Here is an 18862-nt window from a genome sequence, read left to right on the forward strand (position 1 = left end):
AGAAGAAAAACCATGAACAATCAGGATTAAACCTTTCCCAGTAGATTTTCTCCTGGAAGCGCTAATGTCTATTCATGTACTCTTCTAAAAGAAGCCACAGCACCTTCCTCCAGTATCCTACTCTGCTTTGCTCCCATCCCCTCCCCACCATGCACTGCTGCCATTCTCTCTCCAGGCAGACTGAGGGAGCCTGCAGAGCACATTCAGGTGTATGTATAGGGACCCCCTGGCTGCACTGTCAGGACAGCAAGCTTTCTGTCTGCAGGGACTCAACTTTCAAGCTTCTCTGGGTGAGAGTTTTCTACCAGGAAAGCAAACCTAAAAGGATGCTCCCAGATCATTTGAATGTGTATGCACAGGCAATGTTGACTTAAACCAGCGTAGCAAACATATCTAGCCCTGAACCCTGGATGACTGGTACAGGGCTAGTCCATGGACCTGATCCGGCATGTCTTCTGGCCCACAGGTCTTCCCAGCAGGACAAGAGGCAGTAATGTTAGTTGTTACAGCTCTGGACTTTAATCTGGATCTTCATCACCCCTAACTTCAACTATTTGCTTACTAAGCAATAACTTTTCAGGGACTGAAAATTCACTTTGCAATGTCAGGCAGTTTTAACCTTTATTGTTATCTAGACCGTGGATGTTTTAGTAGAATAGAAACAGAGAACTTAAGGCTAAAAAATAAATCCCTGTGGCTTGTTGTTCCTATTTGTTGCATGCTAAAGTTTTATTTTGCTTAAGATCTTTAGAATGATTTTCAGTAATATTAGCTTAAAGAGCAGGGAAAGATTCTGTCTTAGTCTTTAAACTGAAAGAAAGAAAGAAATCTATATACTATACTTCAGTCTTGTCAATCTCAGCTACAGACTCAGGATGGAAACTTAGATTCTGCAAATAATAATGATTGTATTTTAACACAGTTATTTGCAAGCTTTTATTCAGGTATGCGTATTGACCCAGAAAATACCTGAAGGCTAAATAGCAAGAAATAATTAGAAATAAGTGGATTCTTAGGACATTTGTTGAGTCTAGTTTGTGGGTAGAGATGCGGAGAAGCAATACCAGAGGGGTGTTTGTGCTGGGTCAGTGAGACCACAGGAGCAGGATATTCTTTATGGAAATATAAAGTTTAAGATTTTCAAAAATGGGTACTTAATGTTAAGCACCTTTGAAAATCCTAACTCTAAATCTTTATTTAGACATTTAAATAAGTGGCTTGCTTTTCAAATGCACCAAGCTCCCAAGAGTTCCCATGCAGTATATTGCAAACATAACTTTAAACACCTATTGAGCAAGGTGTTTTTTCTCATGTTTTACTGAAAACTATACTGTAATACAACTCCTTTTTTATCATCTCCTGTCTTTTTTAACATATCTATCAATAGATTTTATGTTAGATTTAAGAACAAACTTTATCATATTTCCTTTGGCTGACATATGCTGTTTATCACTTTAAGTCGCAGAATTAGTAAAGAGGAAAGAAGTTCAGCAAAAACATCTCTCTTCCACCCTTATGACTTCCATAAAGGCAGTAAGACAAAATGCAGTGTGTCATATAAAAATGATCAAAATTTTCACTGCTTCTTAGCTTCTTGTTTTTATGATTCCCACTGCTTATTCTGAACAGGAGTTCGCATTGCCTCTTCACACAGTTTAATATAGTATGTGAAGGTTTTGTCCTCTGAAATGTCTAACCTTTCAATAGACTGTCCTCCTTCAGACAGACCCTAAATTGAGAAAGAGAAGAGATAACACTTAGGTAAATTAAGATATTTTTAGGGGATTACCCGTGGCTGGCAATGCTACTTTTCTCTTGATTTAAAATGCCATATCAGAAATTGGGCTGATACTAGAGCTTATGCTAACAATACTAGTTGGATTCAGAACGTGTTGCAAAAATAGATGTTGAATACTTTAAGATAAGTCTCCATGGACAGAATGTTATACTGCATCATTACTCAGTTTGTATTTCAAAAAGGATACCTAACATGATTCCAGATTCAAGTAAAAGGATATTCTGAAAAGGTTTAATGACTAACAAAGCAAAACCTTTCACATTTTGAAGATTTAGCAAACAGAATTTGAGAGTAAAGGGTTAAGGGCTAGCAAGGCTCAAGAGATTAAAGCAACCTGTAAAACAAACGTGTAAGTCTAGAGAGAGGGAAATGATTTGGCTTTGCTTAAGATTATGTAAGACAAAATACTGTTGGGAGTTTTGAATATTAGCTATGGACTTTAATAATTTAAAGTAGAAAACATAATATATTCATAAAGCTGCAAGATATACGACTTCACAGCCAATTTAAGATTCATGCACTGTCTGACAAGATATGAGATGAATTAGCCAGTAATACAGAACAGCCAGATTAATAAAGAAGGGAATGTTTCTTTTGTTTTGTAAGCTCTAAGGCTGATTGATACTGTCACCTTCACACCACAGTGACATTGGTATCCTGGCAACAGGCAAATCCTCCTCAGACCCGCTGTCAGTTTGAGTGCATTGACGTTACCATATTGAGTTTCTGAAATACATAGGGCTCCAACCAGTCCTTTAGCCAATATGCCTGTCTTTCAGCCTTCTCCTATTCCTTCTGTGGGCTTCTGCCAGCTGGATGGAATTACCCAAGGGGTCAAAAACAGATGCCAGGCCCTCATCATCATCTAAATCCCACACTAGAGCTGTGCAAGGTGACCATGCAGAGTAACCTTGTAGCAGCTCTGTGTGTGATGGGAGAGGTCTTATGTTTACACTGCTTTGGAGTGTGATGGAGGAAGTGGACCTTCAGCAATTGCCTCAGTACGCTGTTCAAAAGCAGAGAGTGCTGCTATACAATCCCTAATAATAATTTTGATTAGAAGGATTTATTAGGCATATCGTTATTTAGTAATAATCATGGCATGATTATGCAAATAAATCTCTGCACACTTATGGGTAATTAACAATTGTCTACATGTTAGAGAAATCTGCATGCTACTCTGACTACTAATAAATAACTGCACTGATTATGTGGATTTCCCATAACAAAGGAAAATCTTGAGAATATCAGTAATCACCATCAGGCCTTTCTCTCTGGGTGGCTGAACATGTTGGTGCTTCTGTGAATTTATGCAATAGATTTGGGAAGGAGGAAATAAAATAATATTTACTTGGTAGACATGACCACACAACATTTCAAACACCTATCCCCATCTGTTCCAGCATAGAAAAGGTTACTGAATCTCTACAGAGTATGCTTTCCTTACAGAAGCACAGAAGAAGCAAATGGAAGATAATGCTGATCTGATCCAAGAAGAATGTATATCAGAGAATGCAGATAACTCTACAGAAGAACCAACTGAAGGAGGGCCAGATGCAGATGGAGATGGAGAAGAAATGACTGATGGAATAGAGGAGGATTTTGATGAGGATGGCAGCAATGAACTGGTAAGAAATTAGCATGCCACATCTGTTTATACATTTAATGAATAACCATGGAAGTCCAAGCATCAAAATTGAATGAGGGTTATCAAAACTTGTTGATAACAGTACTTTGATGCAGAGTTCCACCTTATCTTTACACTTAAACTCTTACTAATTTATTAAGCATTTCAGGTAGGAAAGAAACATGGGTAGATTTAGATTTTTTAAAAGAAGGATACAATCCCACGCCTTGCTCTGCTGATGGGAAGTCTCAGCCACTCCAGGGTGCCCCACAAGAGTGGAGTCTATGTGGAGGGATTGGGATGCAACCCCTTTTCTGCCAGGGTGAGAAGTTGGAGAGGCCCCAAGTGCCCGTCACCCCGTTCTCTAATTCTGAATCACACTGGTTTCTGCACCCTGAGCAGAGGTGGAGAGTGCCAGCAGCAGTGGCAGTGTTACCTATCATGGCTTGGGCTCCCTGCATTCCAGCTGCAACCACAGTGTAGGGATGGGCTGCAGCATATTTGAGTGAAGGGGGGAAAATGCAGAGCTAGCTCCATGCACCAGGCTGGCAGCCCCCAGAGATCTTGTGCCACAGGGGCTGCTGCAGCCGGTCTAGGGGGAACCCATCACCCAGTGGCAGCAGCTGGAACTGTTGCAGGTAATGCCATCCTCTGTCAGCCTAAAATTTTCCCTGTCCCATTCTGCCCAGGGCACACTATGCCTCTGTTCTAATCCCCGCAACATCCCTCATTGCCATCACAGCCACAATAGATCTGGCTGACATGAAGCTGGGGACAGCCCAGGGGACCATTCCCTCCACCAGCCCCCATGGCCTCAATGAAGAGCCAGGCCCCTCCTCTCCACCCCATGGCAGGAATTGAAGGAATATGAGATTTCACCAGCACCCACCCTAGTAAGAAAGGGAGACTTGGAGAGAGAGAGAGTGTCCATGTACAAAATGAAAGCATATATTGCAATTTTATACACCTAAAACATAAATGTATCTGAATTTTAAATAATCTCCTTGGACAATGTAGTTAAGTAGTGTATTTTTATAAAATACCCCATTCTTTTTGGAAAAAAAGCTGAAGGGAGATTTTTCTTATCAGCATATGTGCACCAAATTCTGCCCTCAGTCAAGCATAAACATCGTCCATTGCCTACTTCTGCAACCACCCTTGCAGTCAAAATGTTATCCCAAGAAGTATTTGGGATCAGCTTCTTAAACCACTTTTTAAGTTAAAGTTTCATATCATAAAGCCCAAATAATAATGATGAACTACCAAATCCTTCTCAAGGAGCATTAAAAAACATTTTGAAAGCCAAATTTATATTACATTTTTTCATGCCATATAAAGAAATCGATCTGATTTGTTTTTAGGGTGTCTATACATGTGCTCTAATGCATTCCATTTAAAACACATAAGAGCAGACTCAATTAATTGGATGCAAAAAATGCAGAAGTAGCATCAAGCAACACAGCTGATGCACTCCAAGGAGCAGGAGAATGAGACGGGAGAGGACTGAGAGAGATAAAGGGCAAAAAATAAAATAACTCCTAGCAACTAAGGATTCCTATACACATGCTCCGAGGCGGTGGGGGGGGAGGGTAGAGCAGGTCTTGGGAGCTGCTTTAATTGAAACACCACAACATCTCATGTATTTAGCACTTTAACTAAAGCTCATTCTATGAACATTAATTAAATGCATGTGTGCAGTTTAAAAGGGCCCGCCAACAGCAAAAAAAGCCCCAGTTAGGCTCCAGAGTGGTGAGAGACAAGTGGATGAAAGCCTGCCGTGCTCCCACTCCCCCAAAGCCCCCCAGACACCCCACAGCAGCCGCGGAGCCCCCCGCCGACCCCCAGCACAGCCAGAGGCAAGTGGGACCCATGGTGGGAGGGGGTTAACCCCACACTGAGTGGGAGGAGGTGGCTGCATGGAGCCGGGCCAGGTCAAGCCCCGCACAGTCCCCTACTTCGGCAAGCCCCCCAGGGAGCCACGTGACCGAAGCCACATGAACAGGCTGCCCAAACAGGCGTGCTTGCTTGCCGGCACATGAGTTAGCGCAGAGTTCACGCAGGAGGGTGCGTGGGAGGGCCCAAGACCCTGCCTGCAAACTCCCCATGGTAGACAGTCCCAGCCGTAGCCAGCCTACCAGTGGCATGACATGGATGGGCACACGTCGCATCCCCAGGGTCCCCTCAGGCTCTGCGACCCCCCCCATCGGGCACCTCAGAGACGGCCACCCAGACGGAGCCCATGGTTCTGGGCTCCACGCAGATGGAGCCCCTGGCTCTTGGCTGCAGGGACTGCCATCCCTTTTCCAGGCTCTGGGGCCCAGGAACATGGCCACCTCCCTGTGTGGAGTCTGCTCCCTTTTGGGGTCTTTGGCACACCAGCTGGAGGAGCTCCAGGCCACAGTTCAGAGACTGCGTGCCATCAGGGACTGTGAGCAGATCGACTCCTACTGCCAGCCCTTCTCCCCCGGGAGCCGGAGGGTAGACCACTGTCTCCCTCCAGGACAAAGGAGGACTCCGGGACCTCCCACTCTGTCCAGTCAGGGGTATGGATCAAGGTGGTCAAGGGTCCTAAGGCCCACTGCACCAGAGCTTAGCAACAGCTACGCATCTCTTGCTGCTCCAGCACAGCCTGCTGAGTTGCCAGCTCCCACAGGCAACACAGGCTCAACTGCAGCTACCGCCCCCGCTCTCCCCAGGAGAAAACATAAGGTGTTTGTTGTGGGAGACTCCATCCTGAGGGGGACTGACGGGGCAATCTGCCGCCCTGACCCCTTAGTCTGGGAAGTCTGCTGCTTCCCGGGGGCCCGCATCCGAGACATTGCGGAGAAGATCTCAAAGCTCCTCCGGCCCACAGACCACTACCCCATGCTCCTTATTCATGTGGGCACCAATGACACGGCTCAGAGCACTCCCAGCCAGGTCATGAGGCGCTACAGGGATTTGGGAGTGGGGCTAAAGGATCTGGGGGCACAGGTGGTGTTCTCGTCAATCCTCCCAGTCCCGGGCTATGGGCTGAGGAGGGAGAGGAGGATCCATGTAGTCAACCAAAGACTGTGGCGCTGGTGTCATCGGGAAGGCTGTGGCTTCCATGACCACAGCCCGCTCTTTGGCGAGAGGCAGCGAGCTGCTGGGAAGAAATGGCCTCCACCTCTGTCCCCTGGGGAGGAGGCTCTTGTCAGCCAGACTGGCTGACCTGGTCCACTGGGCTTTAAACTAAGCCCATTGGGGGACGGGGGGACTACCACCACTGCTGGCCCACTGATGGTTTTTAACACCGAAAAATGTAAGTTCTCCACCTTGGGAGGAAAAACCTGCAGCATCCTTATAGGCTCGGCAGTACTAAGCTGACTAGCACTATGGAAGAAAGAGACTTGGGGGTCATGATTGACCACAAGATGGACATGCAGCTTCAATAAATGCTGTGGCTAGTAAAGTGAGCAAAATGCTGGCTTGCGTCTATAGATGCTTCTTAAGCAAATCCCAGGACGTCATTCTCTCGTTGTACTCGGCCTCGGTGAAGCTGCAGCTGGAGTACTGCATCCAGTTTTGGGCTCCACAATTCAAAAAGGAATGGGAACCTATTCTTGGCCTATTTAAAAGGTCTTAATATGATGATTTCAACAATGCCGACGTCGACTAAGTTGTGCAGGTAAATAAGAGGGATGAACTAAACCAGCAGTTGCAAAATTAACCGAAAAATTGGGTCAGGGAATATTTGCCTATCTCCTCTCACACACCAGGTATTGCATTCAGTTCAGTGCAGCAGTTTCAGGGCTCCAACCAAGAAATGAAATACTTAGGATAGACCCGTGTCAGCTTATTCCTAGGACTCAACAAACAGCTACCATGCAAAGGAGGTAAAGGTGTCAAGAGAGATTGCAACTGGAAGCTTCCAGTCTCCCTTCTTCATTTAGGCAAAAAATCCACCAGCCAAATATGAATCTTACTGAACTCTAGGAGCTGACCTTTTTAACCTTTACCTGCCCTGGACACCATCCAAAATAAACTAAACATTCCTAATTATCTCCTAATATTAAAAATATTTTTCTCTTCTTAAAATTTCAAACCTAAATTGTGCTGCCACAATAATGTGAGGAAAGCAACCCTCCCTCCGCCTCCCCCACCAAAAAAACACACAAAAAAAGCGGCTGTTGCCAGTTTGGCCTAACAGAAAAATTCCCTTCCCAATCCCCAAAACTGGCAATTGCTCAGCTGCAACAGCATCATGGAAACACTCCCCCAAAATATCTCAGGTATAGGCAGAGACAGAGCAGGCCAACAGTGATAAGAGGATGAGAAGTTTTAATTAGGGAGATCTAATCAGTTCACATGGGCTGGCCATACAAGGCAGAGAAGCCTCCCTATTGTAATCCTATGTGCAGGGAAAGGCACAAAGAGGATCTCAGCTCCAGCTTGATTGGGCATAGGCTACTCTTCTTAGGACCTGGCCATCTCCTTAGTGGTTTGACCAACCCTTCTCTGTTATGCTAAGATGGGAAAGAGAATTTTATTCTGTTCAGCTATATAATGTACTTTTTCACAGACTTAAGGAGCAAAGCTTTTAGCTACCTGCTTAACTCCGATCCTTCAACAGGACTGAAGCCAAAAATTTAAATTCTTGAAAATTCATTAATATAATTGCTCCTTTTTATTTTGTGTGGCATCTTTAAGTCCATGACAAAATACCACAGCCTACAAAGCCATAGAAGCAAATGAGAAGCTTCCCTTCAATTTGTTTGGTATTTATTTTATGTAATGCTAAGGTCCGCATAATACTTATAAAAGCAGAGAACTTTAAACTTCCTTTTGTCATGTGGCTTCTGTCTTACACATGTTCCCAAGTACCCTTTGCAGTGTATGTGGTAGCTGAGAGCATGCAAGGTACTGGAAAAGGTTCTGGAATTAGCAAATACAGCTTTTCTGTCACTTCATTGACTTAGCAACTGAGGTAGCAAGCACAGTCCTATAATGTTTTTCTGTTATTTCTCTGAACTGGAGTTTCAAATAGTGTTAATCAATCGCTAAGGAAGCATAGGCTTAATATGAATGACTACTTATCATCACAATCCCTTTCTAAATAACAAAGGTGACAGCTAATTAATTACTTTACAGCCTGAGGTACTGTAGATTTTAAAAATAGCATTTTCTGGCAATGCCTAAACAAAATATTCACAAACTAATTAACTGCAATAAATTATATGCATGTGCATATCTACATTATATCGCCTAAGAAAAATACTTTCCATCAAGTTGTCAGCCAATCATAATAAATAATCATAATAAAATAATTTCACAGTGATGGTTCAGTAGTTGTGCAGTCACTAGACCAGATTATGATCTCAGATATACCAGGGAAATTCCACTAATTTCAAATACTACAGATTTACAATGGTGTAAATCAGATAAGACTCTGGCCAAGTCTCCATAGCATTTGAAGGATGTATTATTACTGCATTATTCCAATTTTATTCTGGCATTACTCCACTGAGATCAGTGAAGTCAGAGTGGAAAAAGGAGTAATGCAGTTATGAGTTAGGCCTTGAGTCTGGAAGGCTTTTTTTTAATTGTATCAAGTTTAAGAAATATAGATGTTTAAGGAAAATAAAAAACCTATTAGGACTGATTGCAGATTCACACTAACTGCACAGATAGAATCAGCTGAGATCAGTTGATTATTCCCTATCTCTTATTTACCCAAAGAACCTTCTCTCCCTATCTCTTAGACACTTTTCTGTTAGGTACAATGATTTCCTCCATATTGTCCTTTTTTTAATCTACATATTTCATTCCTGCATGCTAACCCTCTGTGGGTGCTTCTAAATGTGCCATTATGGGGCAGCAATAAACTGCAGTGCTTATTGCTCCACAATGTATTACTCCTGGGAAGCTCCCAAGCATGTGTCTTCATGTGTACCCAAACTGCAGTACATTGAGCAGGGTCACAGCAGCCCTGGCTGTCAGAGGCCTGACAGGTCAGCTTGCCAGACCAGGCCTGCTCAGACCAGGCTCAGTGAGCTGCAGAGGGGCTGGCTGGGTCACAAGGATGCTTCAGCATGGGGCTGACCAGCAGATAGTCCTGGCACTGAAGCACCCTTGTGTTAGGGTTACCATATTTCCAGTTCCAAAAAAGAGGACACTTGCCCCCCCATATGGCTGTGGGGGAGCAGTGATATGCCAGTGCCCTGGCCCTGCCCATTCTCTCACCCCTTATTCCCAAGCCACAGCTCCTCCCAGCCCTGCTGCTGCCCCTCACTCCTGACCCACACACCCCAGCCCTACCAGTTCCCCTCACTCCCAACCCACAGTCCCCAATCCCTGCTGCTGCCCCTCCTGACCTGCAACCCCCTGGTGCTGCCAGTGCCCCACCTTCCCCAATTCACCCCCCACAAGGGACAGCTCTGCTGGCAGGTACCTGACCCCTCACACACACCCCTGCCACACACACACCGCACATACACAGCCAAGACAGTCCCCAAGCCCTGCCCTCCAACTCCTGCCCCACACAGACTTAATTGTATCCAGCTGCCAGGCCGCTCCCACCCGCACCTGGCTACATGCTAGCCATGTGTATGTGCACCCTGCTCCCCCAGCCCCAAGCAGCTCCTTGCTAGGGCAAGCTGGGAGGTGCCAGAAAAAATTCTGAAGCTGAGCTGAACAAAATCCTGGACGTTTGATCATATTTAAAAAAACTGCCTGGACCAAGATCAGAGGATCTAAAAACAGAACATGTTCAGGAAAACTCAGACATATTGTAACCCTTCTTTGTGCCCTAGCCAGCTGGTCAGTGTCTACATGTGCACTGCTGCGCACAAAAAACATGCAGAGTTTTAGTTTTATGTGCCTTAATAATGGTGCATGTGTAGACACTGAGACATTTATAGTGCAGTTAATTAGTCACTGAACAGTAAACATCTTGTACATGTGCAGCATGCAATACAATATGTGTATTGTACATATCCAGCCTAATTTCCTTTCTTGTTATTTTTCATATTTTTACTTTTTGTAAATGGAGACTCATTTGTCAGACATAGAGGAAACAGTAACTAAAATGCATAAGTTATTTTTTTCCTGCATATAGTTTCCTGCATATATGGAAAAAAAATCTTTGTCATACGATTTCACAGAACTACTTCACAGTTAGGGCGGCTAGGAGCTGGAACCAACTTCCAAGGGAAGTGGTGCTGGCTCCTTCCCTGGGGATCTTTAAGAAGAGGCTTGATGCCTATCTGGCTGGACTCATTTGAGTCCAGTTTTTTTTTTCTCCTGCCCAGGCAGGGGGTCGGACTTGAAGATCTACAAGGTCCCTGCTGACTCTACTTCTATGATTCTATTATTCTATGATTTAAGAATATCATTGTTTTAGCTTCCTTCATTGCAGCATAGTGCCATACACACTTACTTTTAAAATATACCCAATTGAATAAATATTTAATATACACTATGCCAATTCTGCTTTAAAAATTAGGTCTATTTCGGTATATTTACCATGGTATATTTACTACCATGATGCAAAACCCATTTAAACCAATAGAACCACATCCCACCTACTTTGAGAGGCCTAACATGAATTCTTGTCCCTACTGATGGTTATAATAAAAATTACTTTTTAGCAAACCTGTATGGAACCTTGAATATTTAAGTTTACTTTCATTATTTTGAATATGAATTCAAAAGAGGGAGTAATTTATATTGAAAAGAACCAATCTAATGGGCATGTTAGAAAGTCATACATAGTTTAGGTCTTGTATTTGCATATCTCAAGCAGTATATGAAGAATTTGATCTAATGTATTTCACACTCCAGCCACTTAAACTGGAATTTCATATATGCTTTAAGGATTATAAGCCAAATTCTTCTCTTGATTACATCAATGCAGGCTACACTCAGGGGCAGATCCAGAGGGGGCACAGTGGTGTGCACACCTTCCCTCCATCCTTTGAGTCTGTGTCATGGGAGAAGCAGTCAAGGACTTCTTTTTAAGTTCCTGAAGGAAATAAGAATTTCCTTGCTCCTGTCCCATCTATGGCATGTCCCTTCCCTGCCTATTCACCTCCTGCCTTGCCTGCTGCTGTCACTGTCCCCACTGTCCCTGATGTCTTAGTGATAAGGGGACTCCACAGCCTCTCCTGACCCACTCTGGCTGGGCTCTATGGTGAGCTGGGCTCAGTAGAAGACAGCAGTAATGGTGGGCAGGCTAGCCCAATGCTCCCTGCTAGCTTGGGAGTAGCCACACACCACTTACCTCTACACCTGCTATCCCTGGCCAATTCTGGATTCCTGTACAAAGCTGCTAGAGTGGGGCAGGAGTGACTTAAGAGCATCCTCCCACTCCCAGACAGCAGAGAGCAGTGGCCATGAGAGGCAGGGAAGCCAGGGGGAATGGCATAAGCTATGGGCTTCTGGTGGATGCAGCAGGAGTGGAGAAGGACACATGACAAGCTGTGAGGGAGGGAGTGGGCTGGGGCTGGGGCTGGGGCAGGTGCTACACAGCCAGAGCGGGGTGCAGGACTGAACCATGAGTGGCTCATTCAGGGGATGTGACTCATCCTACTACATGCAGTCTGGGAGGGCTTGAGGGGGCGCGTGCTCCCAGATCTGCATGGTGCGGGGTAGGCTGCAGGATGGGCTGGGGCTCTGCCGGGGTCTTCCCGCCAGGAAGGTTGGGCTACTCTGTGTTTGGGGCAGGCGGCAGCAGCACTGGGGGTGGGGGTGTTCTGAGGGGGCTACAGCCACCCCAAAATTCTCTGTAAGCCCCCCAACCCCTCCCTCCCAACACCAGCACCACCCACCCTGAGCGCAACACAGCCTAACCTCCCTGCTGCGAAGAGCCTGGACCCAGCCCCCAGCCCACCCTTCCCCCATGTGCATAATTTCATAGTTTCATAGTAGGTAGGGTCAGAAAGGACCTAAACAGATCATCAAGTCCGACCTCCTGCCATGGCAAGAAAGAGTACTGGGGTCAAACGACCCCAGCAAGGTGTTCATCTAGCCTCCTCTTAAAGATCCCCAGGGTAGGAGCCAGCACCACTTCGCTTGGAAGTTGGTTCCAGATCCTAGCCGCCCTGACAGTGAAGTAGCACCTCCTGATATCTCGTCTGAAAGATCTCAGGCACACGGCCCCCATGCCTTACTGAGGCTGTGGGAGCTGCCAACTCCTCCCCATGCTGGGCACCCCCCCGACAAGACATTCATGGCTCCATCCTGTGCCCTACCCCAACATGCAGGGCTTACCCTTGCCCCAAACCTACTCCCTCCCTCACCACCATGGGGGAGGAGGGTGAGATCAAGGCCCCAGTGGTTAGGGCGGGAGCAGGGGCTGGGGTGAGTGGGTTCTGCCTGTGTCCCACTCCATCCTTCATTGCTGGGGCCTTGATCTTCCTACCTCTTCCCCCACAGACATACCTGCTGGGGGGGATGCATGTGCATTGTCAGCCCACCCCCTTCACCTTTCAAATAATTTTTTCTCCCTCTGCCTGTGGGTAATGTAGAGAAGAGAATGTGCTCCTGAGCACAGAGGGGAAGGGAATGAGGAAGGGAACATTCTTACCTGGCTGGGGACACATAGACTGGGGGCAGACATTATACATAAGCCAAATGAAGTAGTCGGAAACTGGAATAAACCTTGCACACAGCTTCGCTCTCCCCACCCTGGGGAGGAGGAGGGGGAAGAGTTCCACTCCAGCACTGAACAGTTCCCCCCTCCACACCCCATGGTGGGTAAGAGCAGGAGAAAGAGTCCCCCTCTGGGGCCTGGCAGCCATGCACAGAGATCCCCTCTCAGCCCTGTGGTATTGGGGGATGGGAGGAGGAGGGGAAAGAGAGCCCCAGAGAACTGAACAGAGACCTCCCCTGCCCCACAGGAGAGGGGGAAGGGCAAGAGTCCTCCTCTGAGGCTTGGCACCCCCACCCAGAACCCCCCTCCCCACCCCATGCCAGCGGGGAGGGGGCAAAGGAGAAGGAGGAGGAAAGGCAAGAGTCCCCCTCCAGCACCACACAAAGCTCCCCTGCCCACCACCAGGTGTGGGGGAGAGGGAGGTGGGGGAAGAGTCCCCCTCTAAGGGGACTAGATTGCTCCTGACAATAAGGGAGCCGCTGGGGTGGGCAGAGCTCCCCTCCTCACCCCCGCCCAGCCACAGGTGTCTGGCTACACTCCCTCTTCCCTTACCCTCCACACTCCGCATGCCAAGGTAAAGGTTTAAACCCCTACTCAGGCTTGCCAGGGCCTGGCCATGCCCCACCACCTCCTCTCAGCTCACCTTCCCCATGAAAGGGAAGGGGGAGCTGCTCTAGCACCCTTAGGCTTCTCACCTGAACCACTGCAGGCACATGCCTGCATTTCTGAAATGAAAAGGGACAATCTGTTCATTTGCAAACCAGTTTAATTTTTGCAGGTTAGACTAACCTGCAAAGATTGAATCAATTCAGGCTCATTCTTTTTGAATGTTTGTTTCTAGTCTCTAAGCCCCATGCTGCTGCTCCTGCTGTATGCCTGCCTGATAGGAGAGGGGAGCTGGGAGCAGCTGGAACAGTCTCCCCTGAACCCAACCTTTGCAAAATCCTGAATCCACTTCTGGCCACACTGGCTACATCTACATGAGTGGCAGACTGTATAGTTGTTACTGCTCAGATATTTAGTACTTGCATAATCAAGTACTAAATGACTGTGCAGTAACCAGCATTACTGTGCAGTAGCAACCCCACATGTTTTTTTTCTAATGCTACTGCACAGTAGCAGTGAGCTGTGCAATAGCTCATTATTAGCTTTCTGGTACGGTTAGTACCTCACCCCCCCAACACTACTGCACAGTAGTGCCTTATGTAGACATGGCCATTGACTCCAATATAATCTTCCTCATTGAAGTTCTATTGCTATAATGAATGGAAACAATAAAATTTGCCCCTCCACAAGCATTAGCAGTTTCACTCACAGGTTTGCAGTATGTTTTTATATTGTGCTTATTTGCTTAGAAAGCATTGCTTCGACAGATAAAATGCTGAGTCAAAATCTTTTATCAAAAGGATCTTTTTTCATGTCAGGAGAAAATTTAGTAGGACAATTTCCCTGTTGTACTGAACACTTTGGACTTTGCTGAATTCTTTTTTTCAGTATCAGAGGAGCACGAAGCTCTTCATTCCTGAGACAAATGAATAGGTAAAAGGTTGTGTTCGCTTGATGAATATCAGTGTAAGGTGTTTGTACTTGAGCAAGCTAAGAAAGTCATTAGCAGCAGTATACCTGACAGATACTAATGTGATGTACCTTCTAAAGCTGTGGTAAATCTAATAACCTTTGACTGAAAAAAAAATGGAAAAGGTAGTAAAAGTATGTCATGAAATCAGAAATTGCAAGAAATTTCCTGACATGCCCATTTTATATTTAATATATGCAATAGCACAGTAGACTTGCTTATTGTTCACATTGTTATATAAATGAGTCATTGGAAAAGCCTCGCCATCTTCACATTTCTTTGGCAGTCACTCAGTGGTAGACTTCCTAAACACTGCTCAGGGGTTAAACCATGTAACTCTTTTTTGCATTCGCCTACATACTGCATTAGGCATTTGCACAAGCTGCAAGTATTTGTGTCAACTATATCCTTTAGCAGTTCTGAATGCCTGAAATTACACATCTGGAAAGCATATGAGATAAGAAAAGTAAATTAGTAGCTCTTTTCCCTATTTACCTTCTATGCTTTTTCTCTATATAGGAATCAATACCAAAATTTTCTTAAAACATCAAAATTTAAAACAGTATGAATGACTTAACAGGCTTCTAGACCCATATCTGGAAAACACACTTACACCACACAGCACAATGGAGAAAACTAAAACTTTTAGCATGAAAATCCATCCCAAAATGAGGTACATTTTTTAAAAACTCCCTTTCCAATCATGGAATTTAAGAAATCCCTGACATTTCTATTCTTATCAATAGGGCTAGGGACAGACATTCAAAAAGTCTGAGCCTGAATTGATTCAATCTTTGCAGGTTAGTCTAACCTGCCTAGGTTGAAGCAATTTGCAACAGACATTCCCTCTGGACTGAAAAAATGAAGTTGCGGGGTGCTAGAACAGGCCTCCCTTCCCTTCTTCAGTGCTAAGCTGAGGGGAGGTGGCCAGACCCCGGCAGAATGCTCTGATTAGGAAGGGCTTTAAGTCCCCACCCTAGCTGCACAGTCCCAGGCTTTTCCCCGCTCACTGCTCAAGGGATGGAAGTGTTGCCAGACCCCAGGCCCTGGCTAGCACTCTGAGGCAAAGAGGGGAGGGGGAGGGAAGACTGTGTGCAGTGCATGCATCTGTTGATGATACGGAGCTCTTTTCAATTTCCCTCTCCCTGCTTCTTCATACTGTCTGTAGCAAACCTGACAGGCAGGAAGCTAATAACACAGTATTTAGCAGCCCATGAAGAAAGCAAAGGCTCTCTCATTAGTTCAAGCTCTTCCTAAACAGCTTTTTCCAAGAAAGGAGTAGAGGGACATTACCAGCTGACCTGATGATTAGCTCCAAAAGGCCCTAATGGACCTCTCTGCCTTTGTCCTATCTGCCTTTGTCCTGTTGCAGTGAAATTGGAGACATACACAGACATCTCTCAGCATTAGCTAGCATACCACGTGCTGGCTGGGGTCTGTGGGAGATGGGAGGGAGGGAGAAGGGGGATCCCTGCTTGAGCAGCAAGTGGCGTGGGGAAGGCAGAAGCAAAGCAAACTCTGCTGTGCCTGCAGTCTCCGCTGGAGCTGTGGCTAGGAAACAGAGGGGCAGGAGTAGCTCTACCCTCTAGAGCAGACAGCCCAGCTCAGCTCAGGGCTGCAAAGCTGGGGGACTCTGGTTTAACTTAAACCAGCAAGAGGTCTGGGATAGACATTGCATAAACTGGTTTGACCCAAATCAGTTAAGTCTGATACTACATTCAACCAGGTTTACTTTAAACCAGTTTCAGCCATTTTGAAACTGATTTATGTGCACTGAATTTCTGTTCTGTTACAGGTTTAAACCAGTTTCTGATCACTTAAACCAGTTTATGTGTAATGTGTGTCCCTAGCCTAGGAGAACTAGCAGATATACCTACAATAACGGAATAAAAATAAAGGCCTTACCCTGGGCATGTCTACACATGAGTTCTGATGAGCGTTAGCCTATTATAATGTGCATTAAAGAAATTTAAAATGTGCTTTTAGTTAATGTGCATTAAAATAGACTAATACACATTAAGTGTCATTTAGAAACCATGGGCATTTATAGATGTGCTCCGGGAGGCAGGGGAGGGTGGAGCTTTAATTAGTGCAGCTCCAAGAGCCAGGTTAATTAAAAGCAGCCAAAGCATCACATGTATCAGTGTCTCTACAGTGGAAAGTATAGTTCATTGAATGAGCTTTGGTCTAAAATACCCTGCCATCTTTTTTCTGTGTGGGGACACTGATACATGTGGCACTGGAGTCTGCTGCAGCACTGTAATTACCATGTTCCAGCAGACTTGATTAATCAAGTCTGCTCTGATACACTGGAATTACAGCACATCGCAGCAGCCTCCATTGATAGGAGCTCTATGCTCTTTAGTTAATGTGCATTAAGACAAGCTAATGTGCATTTTCCTAATACCACACAATAGAGGTAGTAGATTGAATTGCACATTAACTAAAGTGCATTAATGCACATGTAGATTCACCCTTTTTACTTCTCTCCTCAGGAAAACTCTCTGCTCATTGATTTTGCCTCTCCTGCATTTGTAATATTTATTTACCTGTCAGAATATTTTTCAAGGACATACAGCCAGTTAGCACTGAGTTAATTTCAGTTCTCAAAACGTGATTCTTCTCCTACAGACACTTCATGTCACTGAAGGTTACTCTTGTTTTATGGCAGTCAGATTCAGTAAATCTGTTCTAATTACTGAAGTCATTAAAGTCATAGCAGTTTACCACAGATGAGTATATGGCCCATGAAAGTGCAGTATAAACCCAAAAATGAATGCCAAAAAAACTCAATGCAGGTAAAATAAATCCTTTTGCTTCTACTTTAATCTTGAAGTAGTAAGCACAGTCTAAAGACATGGTGATACTAAGTAGTATAAATGCCACTAGTGGCTTGCAATGAAATGATTGACTACATGTATTGAGGTTTAGAGATGAACTGTGCCTTATACTACTATGAGGTATGGATTCCCACTGAAGTTGAAAGAAACCACTCACATATTGCAGCTGTTAAAATTGGACATTCCCTTTCTGAGGAAATAAAATTACAGAAAAGGTCAAGAGAAGATTAAGAAACACCTGGCACAATCTCCTGGTATTTAGATGCCTCCTGAAAGAATTAATGAATTGCTAAAACCCAATACCATGCCAGGGCAATCCAAACTACATTTAATTGCCAACCATACAAGCTGTATAGAAAACCAGATAATGTTTGGAATTTTTAGACTGACAGAAATTTGGCTACAAGCTTTTTTGAAATACTAGCATGGGTGACATCTTGACAATATGTTTGATGCGTCAAAGCTACTCTGATTACTCCTGTGCCACTTCAGCATGATGTTAATATTTTTTTTCAGAAATTGCCTATATAACTTGTGACATTGCTCTGGGAGATAACTCAATTAGCTGTCTGTGCTGTTGGTTAATCTTTCAGGTATCCACAAGTCAATCTATCATTAGTGAGGATGTTTATTTAGATTTTGGGTTCTTTGTTTTGATTTAGGGGGATTTATAGTAATTTTTGTTTTTGACAGGTCCCTATTTTTAACTTTTCCTGTTAAGAAATAACAAATGATTTCACGCCTGTCATAGCATTCAAGATTTTTGAAATATCAAATATTTCATTTTCATTGCCTATTTTTAAAACTTCCAAAAACATAACTTAAAAATCAGTTCTGACTGCTACATTCCCATATGTTACCATAGCAGACAGGTTCAGGGATAAAATATTCCCACAGACTGATCAAATCAAGCCAAATACTTCCTACACACAATGCTAGAATGACTGAGACAAAATCACCTTGGTGAAATGTCATTGACTCTCTAGTGCCCTATATTTCTAGTCTTACTATGCCAATTCCACTCCAGATAAAAATCGGTGGTAACTGCACAGGTGTTACACTGATGAAAAAAGAATCAAATCCAAATTGTTTGCCTGTAATGCAGAACTAGACACTTAACACTCTCTAGCTGAACATACTTTAATGCAAGAATCAAGCATTAATCACAAATTATTTATTTTTCATTTTCTCAAAAAATAGACATGAAGTTTTTAACTCTTAATTTGTGAAGGTGACAGAGGCTTTATAGCTGTTCTAAGTAATTCATTGAACATGATGTAAATATTACAGATCTAAGTTGAATTACTCTTGATTTACATTACTGTAAGATTTCATAGATTTCATAGACATCAGGGCTGGAAGGGACCTCGGGAGATCATCGAGTCCAGCCCCCTGCCCAAAGGGCAGG

At 44.5% G+C, this 18862-nt stretch overlaps 1 protein-coding gene across 5 annotated transcripts in view; it reads left to right on the plus strand.

Annotated features, from left to right (window-relative positions):
* The window catches only part of RALYL (RALY RNA binding protein-like), a 678566-nt gene that overhangs the window by 648342 nt on the left and 11362 nt on the right, over positions 1 to 18862 (plus strand). For 4 of the 5 annotated variants that reach the window (XM_019549824.1, XM_019549832.1, XM_019549840.1 and 1 more), the window contains one exon: positions 3248 to 3426. In XM_019549824.1, the coding sequence (XP_019405369.1) occupies positions 3248 to 3426 (179 nt within the window). The other variant, XM_019549846.1, reaches the window with a different exon arrangement.

The sequence above is a fragment of the Crocodylus porosus genome, unplaced genomic scaffold (genome assembly GCF_001723895.1).
Source record: "Crocodylus porosus isolate Cpor-Errol unplaced genomic scaffold, CroPor_comp1, whole genome shotgun sequence".
Classification (NCBI taxonomy): Eukaryota; Metazoa; Chordata; order Crocodylia; family Crocodylidae; genus Crocodylus; species Crocodylus porosus.